This window comes from Xyrauchen texanus, chromosome 28, assembly GCF_025860055.1.
Source record: "Xyrauchen texanus isolate HMW12.3.18 chromosome 28, RBS_HiC_50CHRs, whole genome shotgun sequence".
Classification (NCBI taxonomy): Eukaryota; Metazoa; Chordata; class Actinopteri; order Cypriniformes; family Catostomidae; genus Xyrauchen; species Xyrauchen texanus.
Genome location: NC_068303.1, coordinates 34,587,598 through 34,613,479, shown reverse-complemented (window position 1 = coordinate 34,613,479; position 25,882 = coordinate 34,587,598). Strand labels below are relative to the sequence as shown.

Here is a 25,882-nt window from a genome sequence, read left to right as displayed (position 1 = left end):
AAAGAACAATGGAAAAAAGAGCTAATCAAATGAGCACAATAAGCCAAAGATCTTCATGCCAGATCATACAGTTCCTGTGTTAATTATAAAAATAGCCTTATAATATTAATAATAGTAGCCATATGGTAATTATATAATGCAGCGAGTTCTGAGGAAACAAGCTTGTTGAATGTCTGGAATCTGAAGCAGGTTGAGAAGATCTTTTGACTTCAGGAAACTGTTGGGGTAGCACACATTCCTGTCTATCTGATGTATAGATGAGGATAGATTCCTCATAGATTACTCAGGATGGGTACTCCAAGGGAGGAGGAAGAGTATGCAGCAGGTCTAGCATTACAAGCAGAGAAATATATCCACAATTAGATTATACCAGTCAATAGATACAATTACTGTACAAATGCTGTATTTGTATATGATAAGCCTAAAGTAGGACTGAAACTCTAGATAAATGTAAAGTTCAAGATAAAATCTCTCAATAAATGGTTTAATCCCTGTCTTAATTATGAATAGGCATTCTGTGCTAAACATAGGGAAGGGATAATAAATGATATAAACTCAAGTGCTGGTTTTAAAGATACAGGGCCTTTTAGTACCTTTGTGGGCATAGGATCAAGCAGACACAGTGATGATTCAAGATGTTGATATAAAAAGGCTCTCTTAAATTAAATTTAGCATTTTTGTTAATTAGATAACCTACAGTTGATGCTCGAGAAACCCCAGAACATCACCCAGTTAAAACTAGCGCTCTAATGCACAGTGCTTATCACTAGCCAGAACGGAGAGCAAGATACACAGATGAGCCAAAATATTTTGACCACTTAAAGGTGAAGCAAATAATGTTCAGCATCTCCTAACAATGCCATATCAAGGTCTGGGTAGATTAGATTGTAAGCAAACAATCAGTTCTCATAGTCAATGTGTTGAATGCAGGAGAAATGGGCAGGAGTAAAGACCTGAGCGACTTTGACAAGGGCCAAATTGTTTTTGCCAGACAACTGGGTCACAGCATCTCTGAAACCGCAAGGCTTGTGGGGTGCTCTTGGTCAGTAGTGGTGACAGTGGTCCGAGGAGGGACAAACCACAAACTAGTGACAGGGTGTTGGGTACCCAACGCTCATCGATGCGCAAGTGCAATGAAGGCTATCCCATCTGGTCCAAACTGTCAGAAGGTCTACTGTGGCACAAGTCACAGAAAATTTTAATGATGGTTATGGGAGGAATGTGTCACAACACAGTGCATCGCACCCTGCTGCGTATGGGGCTGCATAGCTGCAGTCCATTCTGAGTGCCCATGATGACCCCTGTCCACTGTCAAAAGTGCCTACAAAGAGCGTCAGAGCTGGACCTGGGAGCAGTAGAAGAATGTCGCCTGGTCTGATGAGTCCAGTTTTCTTTAACATCATATGGACGGCCATGTACGTGTGCGCCATTTACCTGGGGAAGTCATGGCACCAGGATGCACTGTGGAAAGAAGACAAGCTGGTGGAGGGATTGTGATGCTCTGGGAAATTTTCTTGCAACATTCATGTGGACGTCAATTTGACAAGTGCCACCTACCTAAACACTGTTGCAGACCAGGTACACCCCTTCATGGCAATGGTATTCCCTGATGGCAGTGGCCTCTTTCAACAGGATGCGCCTTGTCACACTGCACACAGTGTTCGGTATTGGTTTGAGATGCATGATAAAGAGTTCAAGGTGTTTCCCTGGCCTCCAAATTCCCCAGATCTCAAACCATTTGAGCATCTGTGGGATGTGCTGGACCAACAACTTACATGACTTGAAGGATCTGCAGCTAATGTCTTGGTGCCAGATCCCACAGGACATCTTCAGAGGTCTTGTAGAGTCCATGCCTTGGTGGGTCAGCCTCATTTTGGTGGCACACGAAGGACCAACAGCATCTTAGGCAGATGGTGATAATGTTTTGGCTTATCAGTGCATATCCAGCTGCAGCTCCACAGAATTTTCAAGGCAGAAGTGCCAGGGATGCAATCATTTGGCAGAAGTTGGGGCAGGGCTAAAGTCTTACATCATTGCAGAAATGCCAGCATCACACTAGCAGACATCAAACAACTTGTTTTGTCCAAGAATGTCACACTTGCTGACTGTTGCATGATGTCTTTTCTGTTCAAGTAGCTCAGTGGTCACTTGACGAGAACACAAGAGCCTGGCCCGGTGATCGAACAATTTTTTTAATAAATTTTTAAGTGCTTTTCAAGGTGCTGGAACCATTAAATCAGCAGGGAGTCCTGACGGTAAAATGATTAACGAACTCCATCTGGCAGACAGTAATGCACACGTAGTCTCTCTCACATTCTCACCTGACACATTCAGTTCTTGCCGCCCCCGGCTGCCCATGTTCGCCCATGCCTAAATCCACCCCTGCTTGAGTGGAGAGTGTTGTGTGAGGTTCACATTAGGAAAACGGCTTATAAATTACACTAATATTTAGCGTTATCTTGCTAATGCCAATGCCATTATGACTGCTCAGTTAATGGAGACATCACCCAATGGAAAAGTAGAACTTTGTTACAAAAAAAATCTAATTATGTATAGAAACTAATTAGATTTGTAATAATGTTTTTGGCATATCTAATGCTAAACCCCCTTTCTGTTTTATAAAAATGTACAAAACTGTGAAATGTGTGTTTACATAAATGTAAGAATCAAGTACAGCTTCTCTCCAGAAGGTGGCAATAGTGAGCTAAAAACAAATTGACAGTAGTAAAAATGGGAACTAAAATGTTGAAATGTGCCCAGCTAACTGCTTTACTGTTAATATTGCAAAAGCAGGTGTGGTTCTTGCTTTGCTAGTTTAAAATTACCATCAAAATAGCAACATGACAAAGGACCATGAGAATCCCCATTAAAAAAGAAGCTTTAGTTTCTAATTTTTTTTATTAAATACAGAACAAAACAAAAACTTTAAAATGATAGAAATATAAACATGTGTTTCTGTGAAAAACTGGGAAAACAATCACATTCTTTATCAGGATTTCACAACAGACTAATAATACATAGTTCTGTTATTTATTTATTTGGTAACACTTTACAATAAGGTTCCATTCATTAACATTAGTTCATGTATTAATTACCGCAAACTAGCAATTAACAATACATTTCTTACAGCATTTATTCATCTTTTTAACTAACATTATAGTTAATAAAATTCAATTGTTAATTGTTAGTTCATGTTAGTTTATGGTGCACTAACTAATGTTAACAAATAAAAATGAATTACTATATGTTGAAATTAATATTAACTAATATTTATACATTTTTCATTGTTAGTTCATGTTAACTAATGTTGTTAACTAATGTTAACAAATGGAAACGTATTGTAAAGTGTTACTATTTATTTGATATTTTCAAGCTCATTTGTATAGTTTGAGCTCTATGTGAATACTGTAATGTCCCAGAGATTCTCTGGGACTTCCTGGTGAACCAGCATAGCAATGCTTATCAACAGCAAAACCTAGCTGGTGAAGGTGGTTGACAAGCATGGTCTTTCTGATGAATGGTTAAAATAGTTTATAAGAGAGAGGAAGACACCAACATCCCATGTTGGGGTACCAGGACCAAAACGACAACATAAGCTGGTCTTTTCAGCAGGAAAAGGCTTGAGTGGGTGTGTTTGTGAGGAGAATTTCAGTGCACCCTCTGAGCTTGAATGGTCTCTTTCGGAAAGAGGCAAAAAATACAAGTGTATGAGAGACTGCAGATGTTAAGAAGTGAGTTTGCACCCTGCTGGTTCTCACACTTGAAAACTAATTGAAATCAGAGAGTGACTGGTTAAATGCAACCTGCTGTACACATCTAAAAACGTCATAGTAAAATGTACATTATTTACAAACCAAAAAAGCACAGTAAAACAGAGCTGAAGACTAACATGAGCGTTAAATGTGATAAATGGTGTTAAAAAAATATCCCCAATAAAGAAACTATAAGTAAGCCTAGTTTGTACATTGATTAGCTTGAAAAATGTAAACACTGTTTGAGTATCCCCACCAGCCCAGTACAGTAACACTGGCTCAACCAATGCTCTGAGTTTAGGTCGGGGCTATTTGTTGCCTGACCAATGGCACAAGGCGAGTGTTCAGGAAACCTGTTTGAAAACATTATTTCACAGAAGTGTGCAGAAATGACATCACATGTAAAGACACTGCAGAAATAGAATCAGGTTTTAAAAACCACCAATTCCTTTTTCAAAACCCCAAGAATCAACATTACCAAAACTTTTTTTATAAAAAAAAAAAAAAAATTCCTTCATGTTAATATCTATTAGTGTACAAATTTAATAATAAAAAAAAAAGCCACAGATTTGGTTACATTTCCATACCGATTTTGTGACTATGTTCAAGTACTCCTGGAAAGAAAAGCTGGAAATAGCAGACGAAAAGTCTTTTCTTCTGAAATGGTTGTTTGGTGACAGTCTAATGTAGGCTTGCTGTTCAGAGGATGATGTCGGGGTTCTGTTTGGGGCATTCTTCATATAGGGCATGTTGTGACTTCTCGGCACTAGTGCTGTAAGGCAAACAAGGGCAAAGATCAACCACATTTAATGTGTATCGTGTTTAACTGTGATCTGTTCTGAACAAAATATGTGCTTAATAAAATATTGTGGTTTTACCCAGGCAGAGAGCAGCAGTTAAATAGCTCAGTTGTTTTCATTCATGGTTTATATTCTGTCCAGCTTGCCTAATTTAAAAGAGATGGAATGGCAAAGGAAAAAATCCCAAATCCGACCACAGAGAAACTATTTTAAATATGTCCCTGGTGATGGCACTGGCAACATTTCAGAATCCCTACTGTAAGTTTCAACAACTAACCTCCACGTGTCTAAAGAAAACCACTCAAAACAATAATAAGGAACTAATGAAACCTTTTTCAATAGATGTTCATACCTCAATAAAAAGATATCATGCTGCAAACATGCACATTTCTAAAACCTCAACGGATATCATCTGTAAACAATACATCTTACAGGTCATCTGCCACAGAGGCGGGTAGATGAGCAAAAGTACCCACCACTGCATATGAAATACCCACATTTGGCAAGTTGCCATGTGTTAATATATCACATACAGTGGCGATTTCTCAGGGCCAGCAAAGCTTTCTCTGCTGGCGTAACATGTCTAATAAATTAGCCAAAAACTAAAAGTTTATCCAATCAGAATTTATTCCTTGATGCTTACAAGCAAAGTGTGACAACTGTTTCACAAATCACATGCCTGAAGCCATGCTCTTTAGCCGAAGCAGCGCGTGAGTCTGAGCTCCACCTCCTCAGGCCTTCGGAATTTCTGCAGAATCCCTCAAAAGTGCAAAGGAATGGGTATCTAAAGTCAGATTGTCAGATTCATCAGCCAATCAGATTGATTTATTTGTTCTTGGTGGGTGTGATCTTTAGGATATGTCCCGGTCGAGGCCTTCTAGCTGGCGTTGAGTGGCGCAATCACACTTTAAATGATGTACGTAATTTGAAAGCGAATAGCACGAGATATTGATGACAAGTTGGTTGTCATCACTGCTGATATTGCTGTTGAGAAAGAGATCCTTATGGATTTTAAAACCTGAGATTAAACAGGAAAGGAAGACGGATTTTCACTTCAAGCTAACTGGTAAGTGCTTTTTGCATTTTTATAGCAACTTCAGGAGTTTTCTACGTGTAAATTAGGCTGCTTGAGCATTCAGTGTCGGATCAAGTTTTGAAAAGTAACCATGTACCCTGACGAAACAAAATTTATTGTAAGCAAAATTTGAATCGCAAATATTATTACTGAGATTTTTCTTGGTATTAAACCTCCTTGGTTCTGGCTTTCGTGCGTGGACATGTTTTTAAAATGTCAATTGGTATTATTAGTTGACTGCCACATAACGTATGATACGGCATCTTATTCATTGTGAAACTGTGTTTTCTTAATGCCATGAATCGCACTGAAGGCTTAGACTTAAAATGCATGGGCCGTGGCTGATCACATAGCCCCACCCCAGCATGTAATAACAAAACACAGTCAGATGGCTGTTTCTGTCTAAGTGGGTGGTTCTTGGCCGGTTTAAGCTGCAAAACGCCACAGACCTTTTGCCAAAGTCAGAGGTCTGCCTATGTGAGGATAGAGAGTGTGTAGAACTTAAATGACGGGCATTATAATTCGCTGAAAATCTACCAAAGTTTGTAGTTTTGCTGATTTAATGTGGGCCTGCTGACAACCATCATAAGAACTCAATCAGACACACTCTGTCTACTCCAGTTCTCAAATGAACAAAGATTTTATAATGTTTACAGTCTTACAATAATCCAGTACATTTTCCACCTTTTTCCATTGAAAAATCCACCTTAAATATAGTTGTCCTAGAGCTCAGAGGGTTGGGGTTATCTCACCTGACTCCGGTGCGCTCCACATCCTCTATTGTGTCTGGAAGAGGCTTATGGGCTGTCTCAGGCAGAAACATGGTGAGGGCAGCACCTATGAGCGGACACAGGCCAAACACCACCATGGGGGCATGACGGCTGATGTTTCTCAAGAGGTAGATGATGGGGGCAATCACTCCGCCTGCCCGTGCACACATTGAACCCATACCTATGCCGTTTTGTCTGCAGAAAATGAGAGAAAGTCATGTTTTGCTATCTCACATTTAAAAATCACATTGGAAAGACTTAGAATATGCTGACATATTTGTTGTAACTCTTCATGTCTATGTGGCAACTCTTTTAAGGATGGTTTCACACTAGAGCTTTTGATGCAGACTCGAGTTGGACTGACGCCAGAATTCAGTGTATTCGGTTGGTGTAAACCAACACCAGCAAACTGAATCTGACTACTCTTGAAAAGGTGGTTTGGAGTATGGTTCATGAACAGCCTAATTATCAATTCATGTAATTATTTTGTTGACCTGCTTATATTTTTGAAAATAAGTCACCCCATCAGATGAGGGGATTGTGGTAAAGGATAAGCACAAGCTGGCAACCGAACCTCAGTAGGGGCGAGCCTCAAACTGAGAGTGATCTCTCCACTGTGCCTTTGAGGTACTTGTGATCTTGCTCCATGGGCCCTGTCCCTGTAATTAATGTAATTTATAAAAAAAAGACTAAAGCCACTGAGCTGCATACCAAGACATCAATTTAAAGCATCTGGCATGCTTCTGACACGAAGACTTAAAAACACTTTTAATCCAAGATGGTGGACAGAGTCAAGATGGACTGGAAATGTTGCGATAAATGTAGAGTATACATATTTAATTTATATAATCAGTGGTTCCCAACCCTATTCCTAGAGGCCCCCCAACACTGCAAATTTTGCAAATCTCCCTTATCTAAAACACATAGTTCAGGTCTTGGAGTTTCTACTAATGAGCTTGTGGCAGGGCGGAGGGCGGGGCCGGGTCGTGATCATACACACCCGGTCCCTTATCAGGCTCATCAAGCCTCCGAGAGGGATAAAGTAAGACATGTCCCAACACATTTTTAAGTCCGTAAAAAGACATGTCTCTCTCTCCCGCACAATCCTCCGCAGTCGACCTTTATCCCTCTCAGAGGCTTGATGAGCCTGATAAGGGACAGGGTGTGTATGATCACGACCCGGCCCCGCCCTCCGCCCTGCCACAGAGCTGATGAGGTGAATCAGGCATTTTTGATTAGGAGATATCCAAAACCTATACTGTTGTGGGGCCTCCAGGAACAGGGTTGGAAACCACTGGATATAATACTTAAAAGAAACATAAAAAAAAGTTCAATTTAATTAAAATGGTTTTTGAGTGTTGAATAAATAGCTTAGCAATATGCTAACAGAAAATTATATTGGAATCAACTGTGAAGGCTTGTCACATTTAACCCTGCATGGCGAAATTACACAGGTAAAGAAGGTGAATGGATGTTAAGAGCATGTGAAACTCACAAAAACTACTTATCAAGCAGCCTCTTTTTATGCTGCTGTTTATACTCTGGGAGAGTCAAGTTATAAAGAAACTCACTGCAAAAACTCAGTGGTCAATGCTGCGAATTTGCGTCAAAGTTCTCCAAACATTTCTGTCACTGGATATTCATTAGGCAAAATTCCTAATGGAGCCGATTCCCATTGAGATTACTGTATTCCGCTGGTGAACTTTTGCCGTGCAAAGGTCTTTGTTGTTATCTTGAGTGTGTGAGTGACCTTTAATTAATTTACTGACTATGTAAATTGTTCCAAATAATTTAATTTATGTGGTTCCATGAAGGCATTAGTAGGCAAGGTAGCTCACTAGGTTTTGGAACAAAGCATGATTTTGTCAGCAAAATTCAGATTATAGAGCCATGCATCTGTACGATTTGACTTACTTATGACTTGCTTTGCGAGTTTAGAGACAGCCCAAATTTTTGGAACTCATTTACATGTCCTCTTGGGCATTTATCAAAAACCCTTATGAGCAGTTTTTCTTGCTATTGCTCACCTGATGACAGTTGGGAAGACCTCTGCTGAGTAGATGTACACAATTGACAATGATGCGGTGATCCCAAACTTACCCACCATGGCAAGTACAGTGCGAACACTGGACAGATCTATGGGGACAGAAATTATGTATGGCAGAGGTTTACATTTACATTAAGTCATTTAGCTTATTTAAGAAATTTGTCACACAAATGTCACACAAATGTCAACAATATCTGCAGTATTGGACTGCCAAGTTCTCAAAGTGGCTGGAGTAGTATGTAAGCTACGGTAGAAGAAAGAGACAGACAAGATTTTTTAAATATCATGTAAGTGCATTTAGTGTGGATTGGTTAAGTGCTCTCTGAACTGATGTGTTTTCAGCTGGTTCTTGAATGTTGAGATGGTATCAGCAGATCATGTAGCAGTTGGAAGCTCATTCCACCACAGAGGAATAGAGAAACTGAATGATCATGAAAAGGACTTTGTGCCTATGAGATGGGACCGCCAGGCGTCGCTCGTTTTTTGACCGCAGAGAGCGAGTTGGGACATAGACCTGGAGGATTGAAGTAAGTAAGAAGTTCCACGAGATGTCCTGAATGCCAGAGTCAAAGCCTTTCATTTGATGCGGGTAGCTACAGGTAACCAGTGGAGTGAAATTAAGAGAGGGGTGACATGAGCCCTCTTTGGCTGATTAAAGACCAGACAAATACAAGCTCTGCTGCATGCTGGACCATATGCAGTGGCTTAATCGTGCTAGCTGGGAGGCCGGCCAACAGAGCAGAAGTTTTTATGAGAGAAAGTCATGGTTAAAGCCCTGGCGTTGTTCCCCAACCCCTGAATGCCTGAAAAAAGGTGGCACACAACTCTTAGTTCTGTTAAACCTTATGTCAATTACAGCATCATATTCCTCGAAATGGGTAAGTTATATAAATAAACAGTTTGTGTAAGTCAAGGTTTTTAGATGTGTTTCTGAAAACTCCAGACAGTAATAAGCAGTGGCATGAAATCTGAGGAGCAATGACAAAGCCTGTGTTGTGTTTATTGGAGAGAATTATTAAATTATTAGTAAAACCAATGGTACATATATCCTCTCTGTTACATTAGATGGCAAAACCACAAGCTTATGTAAATTTGTCAAGATCAAGAATGATTGGAACAATTGGCTGGTGAATTTCACAATTCCACACGCCAATTTGGCAGGTGCATTAAACCTGTCAAACATTATCAGGTTCTCGCTTTTCAAAATTTGTGTCAAAGTAATGTAACACGTTCTTATTTTGTCCTCATGGGTGGACCCTAGGCCTATAGTCAAGGTCACAGGAGTTTGACACAAAATGTGTTAATTGCTATCGCTAGCTAGCTACATAATTAAGTAATTGTGTTGGGAACCGAGCGGATTAGCTGCCTTGTAGCATTATGAATATGGCCACTAAGTGACCTTACTTGCCTTACAGCAACTTAGACAGGGTCAATTCAAAGACAATTTGATAACTACCCTTTAGGCGGTCCTCTTGAGTCAGGGTGTTTTCACACTTGGTTTGGGGTCTGAGCTCTGTTCGTGGGATTTTAGGCCCATATGTGAACAATCCAAACAATCTCAGACCCATTTAAAGGTCATCTTGGAAGGTGGTCTGAGTATGGTTAGCTCTGGGCTCACTTGATTTTCCTTTTCGCATAATGCCAAACATGTTTGTCCCTGATAGGATACCATACTCCAGTAATGATGACACACAGAGAAGAGACACGATAAGCCGCTCATTCTGTTTCTCATTCCTTATCACGTGGTGAGTTGTGCGTGGATCACAGAAAGTAGTATGAGCCTCCACATGTTGGGAGTCTTCGTGGTGTCATGCACATCAAGCCATATGATAAGCTGCGTGGATTCTCAGCTTGTCTCAGAAGCGGAGGCAAAATGGACTCAGACCCCGTAAGGGGTCATGTGGACCAAAAGGAGATCCCTCTTTCAAGGTCACAAATAGTGTGAATGCAAAGAGAACTGGATCCTTTTTCACTTGGTTCACTTTTTGGTCCACTCAAAGGGGTCTGAGTTTGGTTTGTTTTAAAGAGGACCCAAGTGTGAAAATGCCCTTAGTGCTTGTAGAGCTTTAATTGAGTAGAGGTTGTGTTTTTCACCTACCATCTGGTATGAATACGGTGAGAAGACAGGCCAGGCCTCCTACTGCTAAGAAAACTAACTGGGATATCTTCCGAGAGCGGTTTAGGGTGAAGAGAGTAATGGTACGGGCTGGCATCTCCACCAAGCCAAAGATCATCTGCGTCATGTAGATATTCATACCAAAGTCTGAGATATTGAGTGACAGCCCATAGTACACCAGGACATTCACAAACCTGTAACAAACACAGTCAGCAAAATCAATACCACCATCTTGTAAACCAGAATTATAGAGTTACAGCAGAAGTAGTTCTGTTATTATTATTTTTATAAGACTAAAAAAGGGAAAAGTGCATAATGTAGAGAAATTAGAATCACATGCATGAAATACAAGAATATGTGACACAAATTGTATTAATGCAAAACCAAATAAAAATGAAAATTGATTTAAAAAGAGCCAACACTTCCTTCTATACGTACATTACTTATTTTCCCGTAAATATTTAGCAAATATCATTAATACGGCGACAAAAGATATTAAGACTTGTTTTAAGAATAATATATATTGAATTAAGCTTATTTGTTTTGTTTAAACTTAAACCTCAAATGTTAGATTTATGCTGCTTTAGATTTGAAGTGAAACTTTCATGAACAAAAATGAGGAATAACTGTAGTGTTTTGATATAAGTGTTTTTTTCTTTCTTTCTAATAATGGCCCTTGGACTTTGCAACTGAAACTTTTTACTGTAAGAAAAATGAGAATAGCATTTTCAAACTGAAATAAGATTTTCAGAGATGCCGTCAAATTTAGACGTTTTTGATATCTCTTTCTATCTTTTCCTCTTGCATCACTTCTATCATTACTGGCCTTAATTAGCCTAACTTTGTCTGTTTATTCAATGTTTTGTTTGCTCTGAAAACTCTAGACCTGAGCTTTGAAAATGTGAATGGTGTTTCCTGAAGTTCAAATGATGAATCATTCATTCTGAATTCAAGTTGTGTTGTTTGCAGTTGAGAATGCATTTTTACCAGAGGTAGAACAGAATGAGGGACTGTTTCCTCATTGTGGGCGTCCGGACCAGATCGATGACTGAGTATTTCCGCAAGTCTTGTAAATTCTCTGAGTTTTTAGTGCTCTGTAAATTAAGAGAGAACGTTTTTAAGTCAAGAGACTCCTGAATTTGACTCCACTGTAGAAGTTGGAGTACTGAGACTATTTTGAATATTCCTTTCTAAAGAGAGATATACTGTTACTTGGTTACATTACAGATAAAATGCAAATATCAGAAAAGCCCTGTGGTACAATCCAGCTAAAAATAGCGTAATGTGATAACTCTGTCTTACAACATGGTAGCTGATTTCTAGCTGGTCCAGACTGGCTATTAGCTGGTCCAAAATGGTTAAGGTGATTAGCCAGCTGGACTACTAGCTGGTGGGGGCCAAGCTGGGCTTGTAGATAATCTTGGTGATGGATCCTGCTGGAAAAAAACCTGGTTATACCAGTTTAAGGTGGACAAGCTGTTTTTTGGAACATGGTAGCCAGGTTGTTGCTGGTCCAAGATGGACTACTAACTCAACCAGGTCCAGCTAATGAAAAATCTTGCAAATTCTAGCAAAACAAAGCTACCACCTATGACTTCCCCACATGCTTTAAAACGTCCACCATTGTGTCTGTACCAAAACAATCCAAAATCACTTGCTTAAATGACTGCCGTCCTGTTGCTCTGACCCCCATCATCAGCAAATGCTTTGAGAGACTAATCAGAGATTACATCTGCTCTGTGCTTCCTGCCTCACTGGACTCACTGCAGTTTACATTCCGCAACAACCGCTCCACTGATGATGCCATTGGATCTACAATACACACTGCTCTCCCACCTGGAAAAAAGGAACACATATGTGAGAATGCTGTTTGTAGACTACAGCTCAGCATTCAACACCATAGTGCCCTCCAAGCTTGATGAGAAACTCGGGGCTCTGGGCTTAAACAGCTCACTGTGCAGCTGGATCCTGGACTTCCTGTCAATCAGACGCCAGGTGGTTAGAATGGGCAGCAACATCTCCTAATCAATGACCCTCAACACTGGAGACCCGCAGGGCTGTGTTCTCAGCCCACTCCTGTATTCCCTGTACACACATGACTGTGTGGCAACACATAGCTCCAATGCCATCATTAAGTTTGCTGATGATATGACGGTGATAGGTCTGATCACTGACAATGATGAAACAGCCTACAGAAAGGAGGTGCACACTCTGACACGCTGGTGTCGCAGATGTCAGCAAGACCAAGGAGCTTGTGGTGGACTTCAGGAGAAAAGACAGAGAACATAGCCCCATCACCATCAATGGAGCTTCGGCAGATCACAGAGGAACATTCATGGTCCGTCCACTCTGAGGCCGTTGTGAAGAAGGCTCAACAGCGCCTCTTCTTCCTGAGATGGCTGAGGAAGTTTGGAATGAACCAACTCATCCTCACACGGTTCTACACCAGTACTGTAGAGAGCATCCTGACTGGCTGCATCACTGCCTGTGCAGCAACAGCACTGCCCTGCAAAGGGTGGTGCGAACTGCCAGACACATCATCGGAGGTGAGCTTCCCTCCCTCCAGGACATCTATACCAGGCAGTTTGTGAAAAAAGCTCAGAGGATCATCAGACACTCCAGCCACCCGAGCCATGGGCTGCTCTCACTGCAACCATCAGGCAGGAGGTATCGCAACATCAGGACCTGAAACAGCCGACTTCATGACAGCTTCTTCCCCCAAGCAATCAGACATTTAACTCTTGATCGATCATGATACATATATCAGCACCACACTTTATTAGCCTCAGACTGGACTCACATTTTATACTTCTCTTAATAACACACTGGCAACCATCAACCGACAGCTGAATATCAACACAACACTTCATATTTATTTCCACTGATTACTGTATATTGTATATTATTAGGTGTATATTGTGTTGTGTAACAGATGTGTAAAATGTGTTATGAGTAAATCAGATGTTTGTAATTGTCACACTGCTTTGTTGCTTGGAACTGCACCCAAGACTTTCAACCACTGTTGCACTTGTGCATATGGTTGAGTGACAATAAAGGGATTAGATTTGATTTGATCTTCCATGGAACACAAAAAGACATATTAGGCAGAATGTTACCTTCCGTGACCATTTACTTTCATTGTATTTAAAAAAATTAAAACTACAATGAAAGCGATTGATGAGTGAGGCTGTCAGTCTCTAAGGAGGGACAGATATGTCACTATCATTATTATCTTGAGCAATACAAGTGTCGTTATGATATGCCAAAAAAGAGTTCTGTGATAACTTTAAATAAACCCACCCCTAAGCACATAAATCTAAACACACTGTGGATGGATGCTTTATATGTCTCTTCCTGTCTAAGTGGGCGGATCTTGACCAGAATATGCTACAAAGTGGACCAGAAGTGTAAAGTTTGGCTACTTGAGACTACAAATATACCAGACCTGGCAAAGCTCAATGTCGTCATAGTCCAGTGGTTTGCCGTTAATAAGTGCTGCCTTACGAATCAGATCCAATGCCTCTTCATGCTTCTGATTGGCCATCAACCAACGGGCCGACTTTGGAAGCACCCTGTGAACACACAAACATAAACATACATGAATACCAGAATACACATGCAAGCACGTACATGCACACATTCATTTCCTAGAAAAACAAACAAAAACATGAATGAGGGGCATTGATATTAAAGATGCACTACATAACTTTGTGCTCTCAAGCGAAATTTGTGGTTGAAACTTAAAATTGCAAGCAATTTGCAGAAGAACACTTTACATCAGTGGTTCTTCTGCACTGCTCTTCTGGCGGATGAATCTTCTCATTTGAGTTTACCTGGACATTGCCTGTGTGTGATTATGACTGGGGCCGGAGTCATAATGTGCTGTTTTCATGTTGATATGGTAAATGGTCTGCACTTATATAGCGCCTTTTTTAACCATAGTGGTTACTAAAGCGACTTACACTGGGTCCCATTCACCCATTCACACACACACTCGCACTCACACTCATACACCTATGATAGCAAAGCTGCCATGCAAGGTGCTAGCCTGCCATTGGGAGCAACTTGGGGTTCAGTGTCTTGCCCATGGACACTTCGGCATGTGGAGTCATGTGGGCCAGGAATCGAACCACCAACCATGTGATAAGTGGCCGACTCGCTCTACCACCTGAGCCACAGCCACCCCACATATAATTATGTTATATAATTTAAAACTGAAATATGACTTGCTTTGATGAAGATAAACAACACTCTTATTTACATATTTGAATGAATTTTACACTTAAATCTCTTTTCTGACACTACACTCAAAGCACTTTTAAATAGAGAACAGGGGCCACCACCAGTATATCTTAATGTGATTATTCAAGTGTTTTATCTACTATTAATGTTTGAATTGTACTACAGTTTTCAATTTAAGAGGTTAAAATTGTGATATGGCTGATAAGATATTTTCAAGCCTCTGTTATTACAATAGCATGTCTATGCAATGCACACAATAACACCGTAAACTAAAAACATAAAATGAGGATTCAATAATGATGGGGATAAAATGAAATGTATTAATCGTAAAAACTAATATGCTTAAATATGCAATATAAAAATTACAAGAAGTAAATTTCAGAAGTCATAAATGTTAAATATGTCATAGTATCTTCCCCCAACATTGTATATACATCGTGATCAGTTATCACACGAGTAATGGCAATATAAGCTTCAGCAACCCTACCAGAAAACATATCCAAGCGTTATAGCAGGTCTATAACATCTTTGCCAAATGGATAACAGATAAACGACCAACCAGATTGCAGTGATGCGGTCCTGAACTCTGTGCGTGTTACTGAACTGAGCTGAAAAGCATAGTTTGTTTCTCCAGCTGGAATATGAGCGAGTCGGTACTTCTTTCCTGTGTGTGTGGACATGATGTAATGATGCAAGGATGAATGACATAAGTCAGCGATTTCCTACCACATCAAACCAGACAGCTCAAAATACAAATAATTTTTTATAGGCTTACGGTATTGAATTGGGGGTAAGGTTAGGACATTGTTTTGAACACTAATTGTTTATGTATTTAATCAATAATGGCAATTTGTTCATTTTTAACCAACAAATCTTACATAGTGCAGCTTTAAAGTTTGAAACTTGCCAATCACACTCTGCCCAGTTCAATGCCTACAAAACATTTTATCTGCATCTGAAAGCTAAGGCAACTTCCTCGATGATTCACTTTCCAGTAAGTCAGTGACTTCACAGGCAGAATTGTATGTATAAAAAGTACCTTGTAAGGAAACTGGTTTCTGATATCCCTCTAAAGCTGCATTCTATTTAATTCAGAAAGTCGGAATTTCCAACTGCCAAAAAGGAAAAGTTCAATGGAATACCCCCTTAAAGTTGGACTTCCAACTTGGAAACTCTTGCAAAACTCTTCAACTTCGATTTCACAGAGATGCAGGTAAATGCTTCACACAAACATGGCAACACTTATTGATATGTAAAAAGTGAATTAGAAAATTCACTTTTATCAAATATTATCCATCATAATCATTTGATAATCATACAACTGTACAACAAATGCTAGCATTGTTGCATCGACAATCGAACAACTGCTAAGCTAACTGGAAAATATCAGTTTTGCTTGCTTACAAGTCATCTTCCGAGCATCGGCCAATGGAATGCCTTTATTGAGATATCAAGACAGAATTCACCACATCCTACTTTGAATGGAACGCAGCATAAGGCACTGTAACATCATGTCGCATGATCTAAAGCAAATTAAAGGGTGCATCAGAGAGTCTCATAGTCATAAATTGGAAAAAAAGCAAATATTACATTTACAGTGCAAGCTAGGGATGTAAATCAATTAAAATCTTTAATCAAATTAATTACATTAGATGCCGATTAATTAATTGAATGAATTACAATTAATCGAATATATCAATATTTACTGAGAAAGGCCCATAAATAAAGATAATTTAGTATATAATTATTAAAATAACTATCAATATTTAAAGCACCGAAAAGCACATAAAGGCAGCATAAAAGTAATCCATAGGATTCCAGTGGTTTAATCCATGTCTTCTGAAGCCATCCAATTTGTTTTGGGTGACAACCGACCAAAATTTATCTTCTTTTTCACTATAAACATTCTGGACATCAGCAGTCTCCTTGGCAATCATGATTTATAAGCTCGTTACACTTTCTAGCACCATATAATATTCTGCGAACGCGTCAAGCACTAGGACGTGTAATTAAGCTTAAATTGTGATCGTGCCCAACACTGTAATGTCAAGATGTACAGTGAAAAAGGAGTTATATTTTGGTCTGTTCGCACCCAAATCCGACTGGATCACTTCACAAAATGGATTAAACCACTGGATTTTCCTTTTGTGGTCTTCATGTGCTTTTTGAAGTTTAAAAATGTTGGTCACTATTCACTTGAATGGGCCTACAGAGCTGAGATATTCTTCTGGGATTTCATGAGGGTGAGTAAATGATGAAAACATTTCCTTTTTTGGTGAACTATTCTTTTAAGTCTGTCCTAATGGGATGCTCATCCGCCATCCAGTTGTTGGTCTATGTACTCATGCATCAAATGGACGCTTTTCGAGCATCTTACTTTGGTACTTCGTGTTTCACAAGTTTTCAGAGTCACAAGTCAAAAGCACTGTGTTTTTAGGATGCAGTGTCAAGTTAAATGTAGTTTATCAGTGGATAAAAAAGTCTACACACCCCTGTTAAAACAGCAGGTTTTAGTGATGTAAACAATTAAACAAAGATAAACCATTTCAGACTTTTTGCACCTTTAATGGAAACATTACAACCTATGTAATGCCACTGAAAACCAAAGTGACACATTTCAGAGAAAAAAAAAATAAAAAACTTAGAATAACTTATTTGCATAAGTGTGCATACCTTTTCATAATTGGGTCTCTGGCTGTGTTCAGAATCAACCAGTAATCAAGCTCATGTGAAATAGTACACACCTGTCTTCACCTGAAGAAACTCAGCTGTTCTTGTAAGATTTTTCTGAAATCTTCTTTGTTGCATGCTACTACAAGATCCATGGGCTACAATGGGATAACATTGTTGAAAGGTATCCCTCAGGTGAGGGCTCTAAAAAAATTCCAAGGCATCAGATATAGCATGGAACTCAGAGAAGACAGTCATTAACAAATGGAGAAAATATGGCACAACAGTAACATTATCAAGAACAGGACATCCCTCCAGAATTGTGAGAAGACAAAGAGAAAACTGGTCAGGGAGGCTGTCAAGAGGCCTAGAGCAACATTAAAGGAGCTGCAGCTCTTTCTTGCAAGTACTGGTTGCTCCCTACATGTGACAACTGTCTCCTGTATTCTTCATCTCTCTGGGCTATGGGGTAAGGTGATAAGTCCAAGCCTTTTCTAAAGAAGAAGAAAAAAAAACATCCAAGCCTGGCAGAAACCTATATCCAATATCTCTTAAAACCATGTGGAAAATGTGTTATGGTCTGATGAGACCAAGATTGTAAAGGGTACAATCCCATGCAGGGCTGGACTGGGAAGAGAAATCGGCCCAGGATTTTACATAGCAACTGTCCCAAAAGCGGCGTTCTGTGGTCCATTTTGCATAACGCGGTGGCTCATTTACGCTTAACACAGCCCATTCGGCCCGTGTAGCGGACCACCCACCGGCCCGCTTGGTTCTCCCAATGGAACCGGGAAAATGCCCTGTATGCCAGATTACCAGTCCAGCCCTAATCCCATGGCGAAGCATGGGAGTGGCAGCATCATGCTTTGGGGCTGTTTTTCTTCAGCTGGAACTGGGGCTTTAGTGAAGGTGGAGGGAATAGCTCCAAGTACCAATCAATTTAAAGCTGTAAACGAAGAGATCTTTCACCTTTCAGCATGACAATGATCAAAATAACACATCCAAATTAACAAAAGAATCGCTTCAGCAAAAAAATAATCATGTTTTGGAATTCCACCGCCAGAGCCCAGACCTGAATCCTATAGAAAATCTGTGGGGGGACCTGGAGAGGGCCATACACAGGAGATGCCCTCGCAATTTGACAGATCTGGAACGTTTTTGCAAAGAAGAGTGAGAAAATATTCCCAAGTCAAGAGGTGCCAAGCTAATTGACTCTTATCCAAACAGGTTAAGTGCTGTTATAAAATCAAAGGGTGCTTCAACTAAGTATTAGTTCAGGGATGTGCACACTTATGCAGTTAGGTTACTCTAAGTTTTTATTTTAATTTTATTCTCTGAAATGTATCACTCTGGTTTTCAGTGGCATTGCATAGGTTTTATTTTTACATTAAAGCTGCAAAAATTCTGATGTGATTTATCTTTGTTTAATTCTTTACATCACAAAAACCTATAGACTTTTTATATCCACTGTAAATGCTTAAAAAAGCATACCGAGATCACTGCATTCTGTTGTGCTAGGACCAGCTTACTTCGAGCGCAAAAGCCCATCGGTGGAAGGCTATGCTGCCTTTTTCTCTCAGTGGTTTTCAAGGCGTGTTGCCTGTATAGCTGGAGTGCTGACTGCCCCCCTACTGCAACATCAAGGTGGTATATCAAGCTTGAATTGGTCTGATAGTAGGACACCTTTTTTTATGTATGGATCGGGGGCATGATTAATTGATCATTTGTTTGAACACGTTATTTTTCATATAATTCATCTGACTAAAGTAGCATGTTAAATCGACAGTATGTTTCATGTTCTGTTATAAACATTTGCTGCGTTCAACAGATGTCCTTTTATTTCGTCCAACTTTTCACAGGATTGTGATGGTGCAAGGACACAATGACTAGATGAAGACATCTCCTAAGACATTTATGCAATCAATGGATTCTGATGTGCCTTAATGCCATGCCACCTCCAAATACAGCCTTTTTAAGCCATCTTTACCCTCTCTCCGTCCTTCCTTCTTTCCCCTCCCTTCAGCGAGGTAGCATTAAAGCTGTGAATATGTGTCCTTCTGACCTGTTTGTGTGCTTCCTATAAATGAGTGTGCAAACTCACCAGATGTAGAACAGGAAGAGGAAGCCAGGAGCGGAAATGGCCAACTGCAGTTTACGCCAATCTCGGATAAGATAGGCCACCCCTGCCAGCAGGATATAGCCAAAACCAAAGAAGTAGTCTGTGATGACACCTGCCAGCATACGTTTTTTGGGGCCTGTCCACTCAGTACCTGCAGAACCAGACAGAACACACACAGTAAACAGTGAACTACACTCACAGTAAACCAGACAGTTGCCTCTTGCTGCTAATACTCGCTACAATATATCTTTGATAATTATTTTTTTCTTGTTCTGAAGAGCTTGAGAAAACAGAACAGGGTGAGATGTTGAAGTCTTTATTGGATGTCTTACCCAACACAAATGCATTCATGATCACTGCTGACACTGTCATGCCCACCACGAAGCGAAGCAGGACATAAATGTAGAAATTAGGGGCGAAAGCTGCACCCACTCCAAAAATAGCCTGCACTGCTAAACCGATCAGTATGATCATTCTGCGGCCATACCTAAAAAAGCACAAAACCTCAGTTTGCTTACTCTGTGATTAAGCTTAGTTAAGGCTGGAATACACTACATGATTTCAGACCAGATTTGTAGTTGGGCCGAGTTCATGCTCATCAACTTCAGTCTGCAGATTTTTTGGCCAGTCGGAGTTGACAGATTTTTCAGAAAATCATGTTGGATATGACGACTACAGACTCCGATTTCTTACCCTCAGACTATGATTCCTTTTATTCTGAAGCTATCAAACATGTTTGATATTTTAGAGTTGCTATAGAGAAAATCCTATAGTGGATGTTCATATGATGCTGATCTGAAATCATATGGTGAGCACCCAAAGGAAATGGAGAGCACGGGGTGGCAAAGCTCAAGAAATGGATATTGCGAACATGTGCTCAAAGTGGAGCTTAACTTTTAAGGCCACTCAACTCTAACTCGTGTCACAGTCTCTGTCTTTCTGTCCCAGCTCCTATATCCATGTTTGTTTACATCTGTCATGTGTCTCCTAGAATGGGAGGGTTTTTGTCATCCAATTGAATGAACCTGACAGACCGGTAGTGCGCGATCATCATCATTTGGTTTGTGATACTCATTTCTACCTGTAGACAATTATTGAGTCGTAAAGTTTTTGAAGGCTAGTACTTGTAGAATCTGATCAGATTTTTAAAGTCGTGTAGTGTAATCCAGCATATAGTTTGAGTTCATGGGTGGATTTCGTAAAACTTCTGAGGAGGAAATTCATTAACCCTTATATTGCGTTCCGGTCAAAACTGACCAATTTACTTATTTTTTGCAACAAGCGATAAATGATATCCCATGTTAATCAGAGTTTTGTCCTAACTTTTTTTCCATGAATTTGTTTACACAGGGCATCTGAACACACAAATGTTTTTAGATCATTTTCATATTTTTTTAACATATGGTTTTATTACACTTTGTTACACCTGTGGTGTTCCCAGTCTGAATTAATGGATGTGTCCAGGAGCATTCCAATACTTTAGATGAGCACATATGTGGATGTGTGTTTGCACACACAATGTCCTTGAACATGTGTATGCACTCAATCACTCGCTTACTCACTCGCTCACTCACTCGCTCACTCACACGCTCACCCACATGCTCACTCGCTCGCTCACACGCTCGCTCACATGCACACACACATGCACACACACACACACACACACACACACACACACACACACACACACACACACACACACACACACACACACAAATATCTTGGGTCATAGACACAATGGGTTTTATACTGTACAATCTTTATATTTTATCCCTCTAACCCTAAACCTAACCCTCAAAGAAAGCTTTCTGCATTTTTACATTAAAAAACCTTTTTGAGGAATATATCAAGATCTACTTATTATACTATGTTGTGTTTGGGCTCGTTTGAATTGGGATAGTCTGCTGTAAGTTACTATATGCTATTGTCTATGTTATATGTATGGTTCAGGAAGTAATAAGGAAAAATGTGACAAAAAGACACTCCTGTTTATTATATTTATGTGTCAGTGTGAATCTAATTTGCTCATTGCATCATCTTTTTATGTTTTTACCAACTCTAAATATAATTGTTGTGCTATCAAATTTGCAAATTATGAGAACAAAACAGTTCTAATTTGTCAAATTAAAAAGCATTATTTAATAATAGGTAGGATCAGCTATATGCATTGTAAAGTTCAGATTCTAAGCTTTAAAATGACACCTATTTTGTTTAGATCAAGCAAGTAATATTAATTTATTACATCATTATTTTTCTGCAGGAGTGCCTCACAATAGCATAATCTCGGTATAAGCTCAATTCAATAAATCAATATACATACAGTATATATATATATATATATATATATATATATATATATATATATATATATATATATATATATATATTAGACTGTCAGTTTCCTAGACAGTATTATTCTCTCCAGCCTTTCCAGTATAATGAGAATTCCACCCCACATTCTCCCTTCGGTTCATTCACACCACAGTGCTGGTTTTGTCTCTCCGACACTGAGATGTGAACATGTGCTGTGAACATTAGAGGTGCGCTCTGAAACCACTGCGTTTCCAAAACCTCAGAAACTTCTAATTTGGTTACAGCACAACCCAGCTAACAAATGTATGTTCTTAAAATGTTTTCCAAAAGTTATTTTGTGTTTGTGGGAACATGAAAATGTTCAGCTTTCCTAAAGTGAGTTGAAATATTTTTGGGTTGGCAAAACATTCCTAAAAACGTAACTTAGTTTGCCAACTTCTGGATGAGTTTTTTTTTTTTTTTTAACAGTAACACTTTACAATAAGTTTCCATTCATTAACATTAGTTATGATTTTTCTTTGTGCATAGTACATTAATGAATGTTAACATACAATGTTTGATTTAAAAAATAATATTATTATTAATATTAACTGGATTAATAAATGCTGTAAAAGTATTGTTTATTTTTAGTTGATGTTAACTAATGTTTACTAATGGAACCTTATTGTAGAGTGTTAGCTTTAAATCTAATGACGTAAGAACAATGCTGCTCTTGGAATTTTCTCCTAACATTGGGAGAACCTTTACCAAATACTAATTACATCATACGGATGTTCCATTAACACATTTTTTTTATAAACTTTATATAATGTCAGTCAAAGTTGTTGGAATGTTCCGTTAGATGAAAAAGAAGCATTCATGCATTCAATCATCCCTTCTCACAATAAATATCAGTAAATAAAACCAGGACCACTCAAATAGACGTCCGCATACAGGAGAGAGGCCCTCCCAGCCGTCTCAAGATTGTGTAAATAAGCGGTGAAGATAGTGCATTGAGGTTCTCACAGACAGAGTCGCATTTTCAACTTGTTGATTTGCCATGTTCAGGAGGACGGATGTGTTTGCGGTGTAAAAAAATATTCCAGTGACCAATGTATGTAACATATCCAAAACCTCCTGATATTTAGGGTCTTGTCCAGGCATGCACAGTTTGTTAATGATCTCATAAGTGGTGTCAATCAGAACGGTTTGTAAGCATTACATGATATCAGTCATAACATTTCAGATAATTTTTTTTTTCACCTGAGAATCTTCATGCATTTATGTGTTTGTGTGTGTGCTTTAAGTTATCTTGAGGTGCTTCTACTTACTTATCAGCAAGGGCACCAAACAGCACAGCACCAACCAGCAGCCCAAACATATAGACAGATGCTCCAATGTTGTTCAACGTGGCATTTTCACACACTAGATCCCACTGTAATATAAGGTGATGGGAAAGTGGAATGAATTGGTGAAAAAAATAAACAGGTCATGTGATCCTAAGGTGTTCAAGCTGGTTTTTAGACAATGGTAGCTGGTTTGTTGTTGGTCAAAGGTGGGTTAGCAGTCCTAACCAGTCTGACCAATATGGTCCACCAGCTAGTAGTCCAGCTGATCAACCATCTAAACCAGATTTGACCAATAATGTCTAGTTTAGACCAGCTTATTACCATATTCAGTTAAAGCAGCTACCACCAAAAGCACACTTTATGTGTAAGTAACACTTTAAAATAAGGTTCTATTTGTTTACACTAGTAGATGCATTAGGTACAACGAAGTAACAATTAACAATATATTTACAACAGCATTTTATTAATCTAGCTTAATGTTGCTTTAATTGTTCATTGTCATTTTCTCATAATGCATTAACTATTGTTAACATATACCACTTTTAATATGAAAAATGTATTAAATTACGTTATGTACATAATGTGGTTTTTGCTGTCCAATTAAATAATTAAAGTCAATAAAGTCTTTTTTCTAAGAGGTCAGAAAAATGTCATGTCAACTGCCCATTGACTGAGTTAGACACTGTGCCTTTGCTTTAGAGATTTGGCTGGATCTTAGAAGTTATTTGGTTCAGAAACTCTCTCCTCCCCATATCTATTCCCTATACACCTGGACTAGAGACCGACCAGTCCCAAAATCCTCTCTTCTTCTGCTCCCCTCTTTGCCCCCCTTCCCTTCACTCGCCTCAGCTCAGCAGCTGGATAGCATGGAGTAGAATCAGATGGTCGGGCCCCCATTGTGAGGCCGGTCCGATGTCCAGTGTTCTGGTAGGTCCTGCTGCGAGCAACTCATCTGTCCTTCTCGCATTCTCCATGTCACATGTAGCAAGGCAAAGGCCGTTCCATTGGCCCGTCTCACAGCTTTGTGAGTTACATCTCTTTATATGAAGTCTTAGATTCCTTCACCACAGGAGGCCAGAAACTCTCACTGCAGCCCTGCACTCAAACCATCTAAACCACACCACACGACCAGCTCATATAACACCAGATAGAACGTACAACGTGTCCTAACCATACGTAACACAATAAAGGAACAAGCAACAAGCGATACAAGATATCCCATGTCAATCAGAGTTTTGTTCTAACCATCCGTGTCCACAATAAACCCGCACACTATGGACTTTCATTGTTCGAAAAACCTACTACATACAAGTATATATAAAACATCAACTAGATACATCAAAGTTTGACAAACTTTACCTAAGCTTGACAAAGCCTTATCTAAAAGTTTAAACTAGTTTTAAATGGAATATATTGAGTATACAGACAGTACAGTAAGACAAAGCAAGCTAGCTAGATAGTCAGAAGTTGCGTCTGAAACTGCATACTGTCACAGTATGTACTACACAGTGCTACACATTTAAGCACAAGAAACAATTATCTTGGTATATATAGTACAGATGAGAAGAGCCGTCCAATATTCAGTGTGGACAGACAAATCTTATTGCATCACATCTGGTTAGGACACAATGTTAGGAATCACCTTGTGGGAAGCATCATGTTATATCACAAAACTACTGCCTCCTTATTCTACCCCAATTTTATGAGATTAGCACTCACCTCTGTGGCGACAGTGCTGAGGAAGACATCTTTACTGAACTCCCATCCGCCCTTGCAACCAGTCGAGTGCTCAGTAATTGGTAGATTGAGGCCACTGTGATTGAGATGGGACTGTGGGCTGTGCTGAAAAGAAGAGCAAGACTCACCAGAAGCATTGCTAAAGTTGAGGCCCAACCCAGGGCCGCCACCGTCGCCCGGTGGCCAGGTGGATCTGCACAGATGAGGGGGAACGGCACCAGTAAATATAGACACCAACATGTGGAAGGCCAAAAAGATCTGTGGCAGACAGATCCACACATAAAGCGTCTTCTGGAAGCGTCCAAACCCACCAATCCGGTCCAGGACCTCGTCAAAATTCATCCTGCCTGCCCTTGTAAGCCACTAAATGAACTCTCACATGTAACTATTCAGATAAGGATGACTGGGCCCAGGATTCTTTGGACAATCCAGGACTATGAGTCTGTGTATTTGTGTGTAATGCTCTAGATGATGTCAGGTCAGTATTATGATGATTTTAATGCTATCTGGTTAAAGCCTGGAGGGACTGGCGCAGTGTGAATGGCTGGCGTGGGTCTTCTCACACCTGTAGCAGAGAAAGAGGGAGGGAGAGTGAGAATAAGTGAGAGAAAGAGAGAGGCGGAGAGGGCTGCAGCTGAGTGCTAGCTGTTTGAGTTGTTCGAGAGTAATATAAGGAGGGAAGGCTGGGAGTGACCCAGATATCTGAAATGAGCCAGTGAGAGGCAGGGGGAGGAGCCAATGAGCATGATTGGGGGGGTCTTTCGGGTGAAGGGGAAGAGCTTACCTTTGCCCCAATGAGAGAACCTTACTTTGAAACTCTCTCATCTGCAGTACAAACTTGCATCCACTGTTACATTCCTCTCTTCTCTCAACCCCCAACTGCTTCTTCCTCTTTCTATTTATTTCATTCACA

The 25,882-nt window shown here is 39.7% G+C and overlaps 1 protein-coding gene across 1 annotated transcript; it reads right to left on the bottom strand.

Moving 5' to 3' along the window:
• Positions 1 to 2,954: 2,954 nt before the first annotated feature.
• On the bottom strand, positions 2,955 to 25,592 carry LOC127622115 (solute carrier family 22 member 6-A-like). The gene is made up of 10 exons (XM_052096052.1): positions 24,952 to 25,592; positions 23,215 to 23,318; positions 19,924 to 20,078; positions 19,574 to 19,742; positions 14,006 to 14,132; positions 11,548 to 11,654; positions 10,543 to 10,754; positions 8,425 to 8,533; positions 6,380 to 6,592; positions 2,955 to 4,524 (listed from the first exon to the last, which is right to left on the bottom strand). The coding sequence occupies exons 1-10, from the start codon at positions 25,309 to 25,311 to the stop codon at positions 4,452 to 4,454; spliced, it is 1,629 nt and encodes a 542-aa protein (XP_051952012.1). The 5' UTR covers positions 25,312 to 25,592; the 3' UTR covers positions 2,955 to 4,451.
• Between the last annotated feature and the right edge of the window lie 290 nt (positions 25,593 to 25,882).

What these genes read in the sequence shown, in the direction of transcription:
- LOC127622115 (XM_052096052.1), bottom strand. Translation starts at nt 25,311, where the DNA reads ATGAATTTTGACGAGGTCCTGGACCGGATTGGTGGGTTTGGACGCTTC. An exon ending in CATGAATGCATTTGTGTTGG is followed by an intron (nt 19,743 to 19,923) that starts GTAAGACATCCA and finishes CTGGTTCTGCAG; the next exon opens with GTACTGAGTGGACAGGCCCC. An exon ending in GTGGAGCGCACCGGAGTCAG is followed by an intron (nt 4,525 to 6,379) that starts GTGAGATAACCC and finishes TTTGCCTTACAG; the next exon opens with CACTAGTGCCGAGAAGTCAC.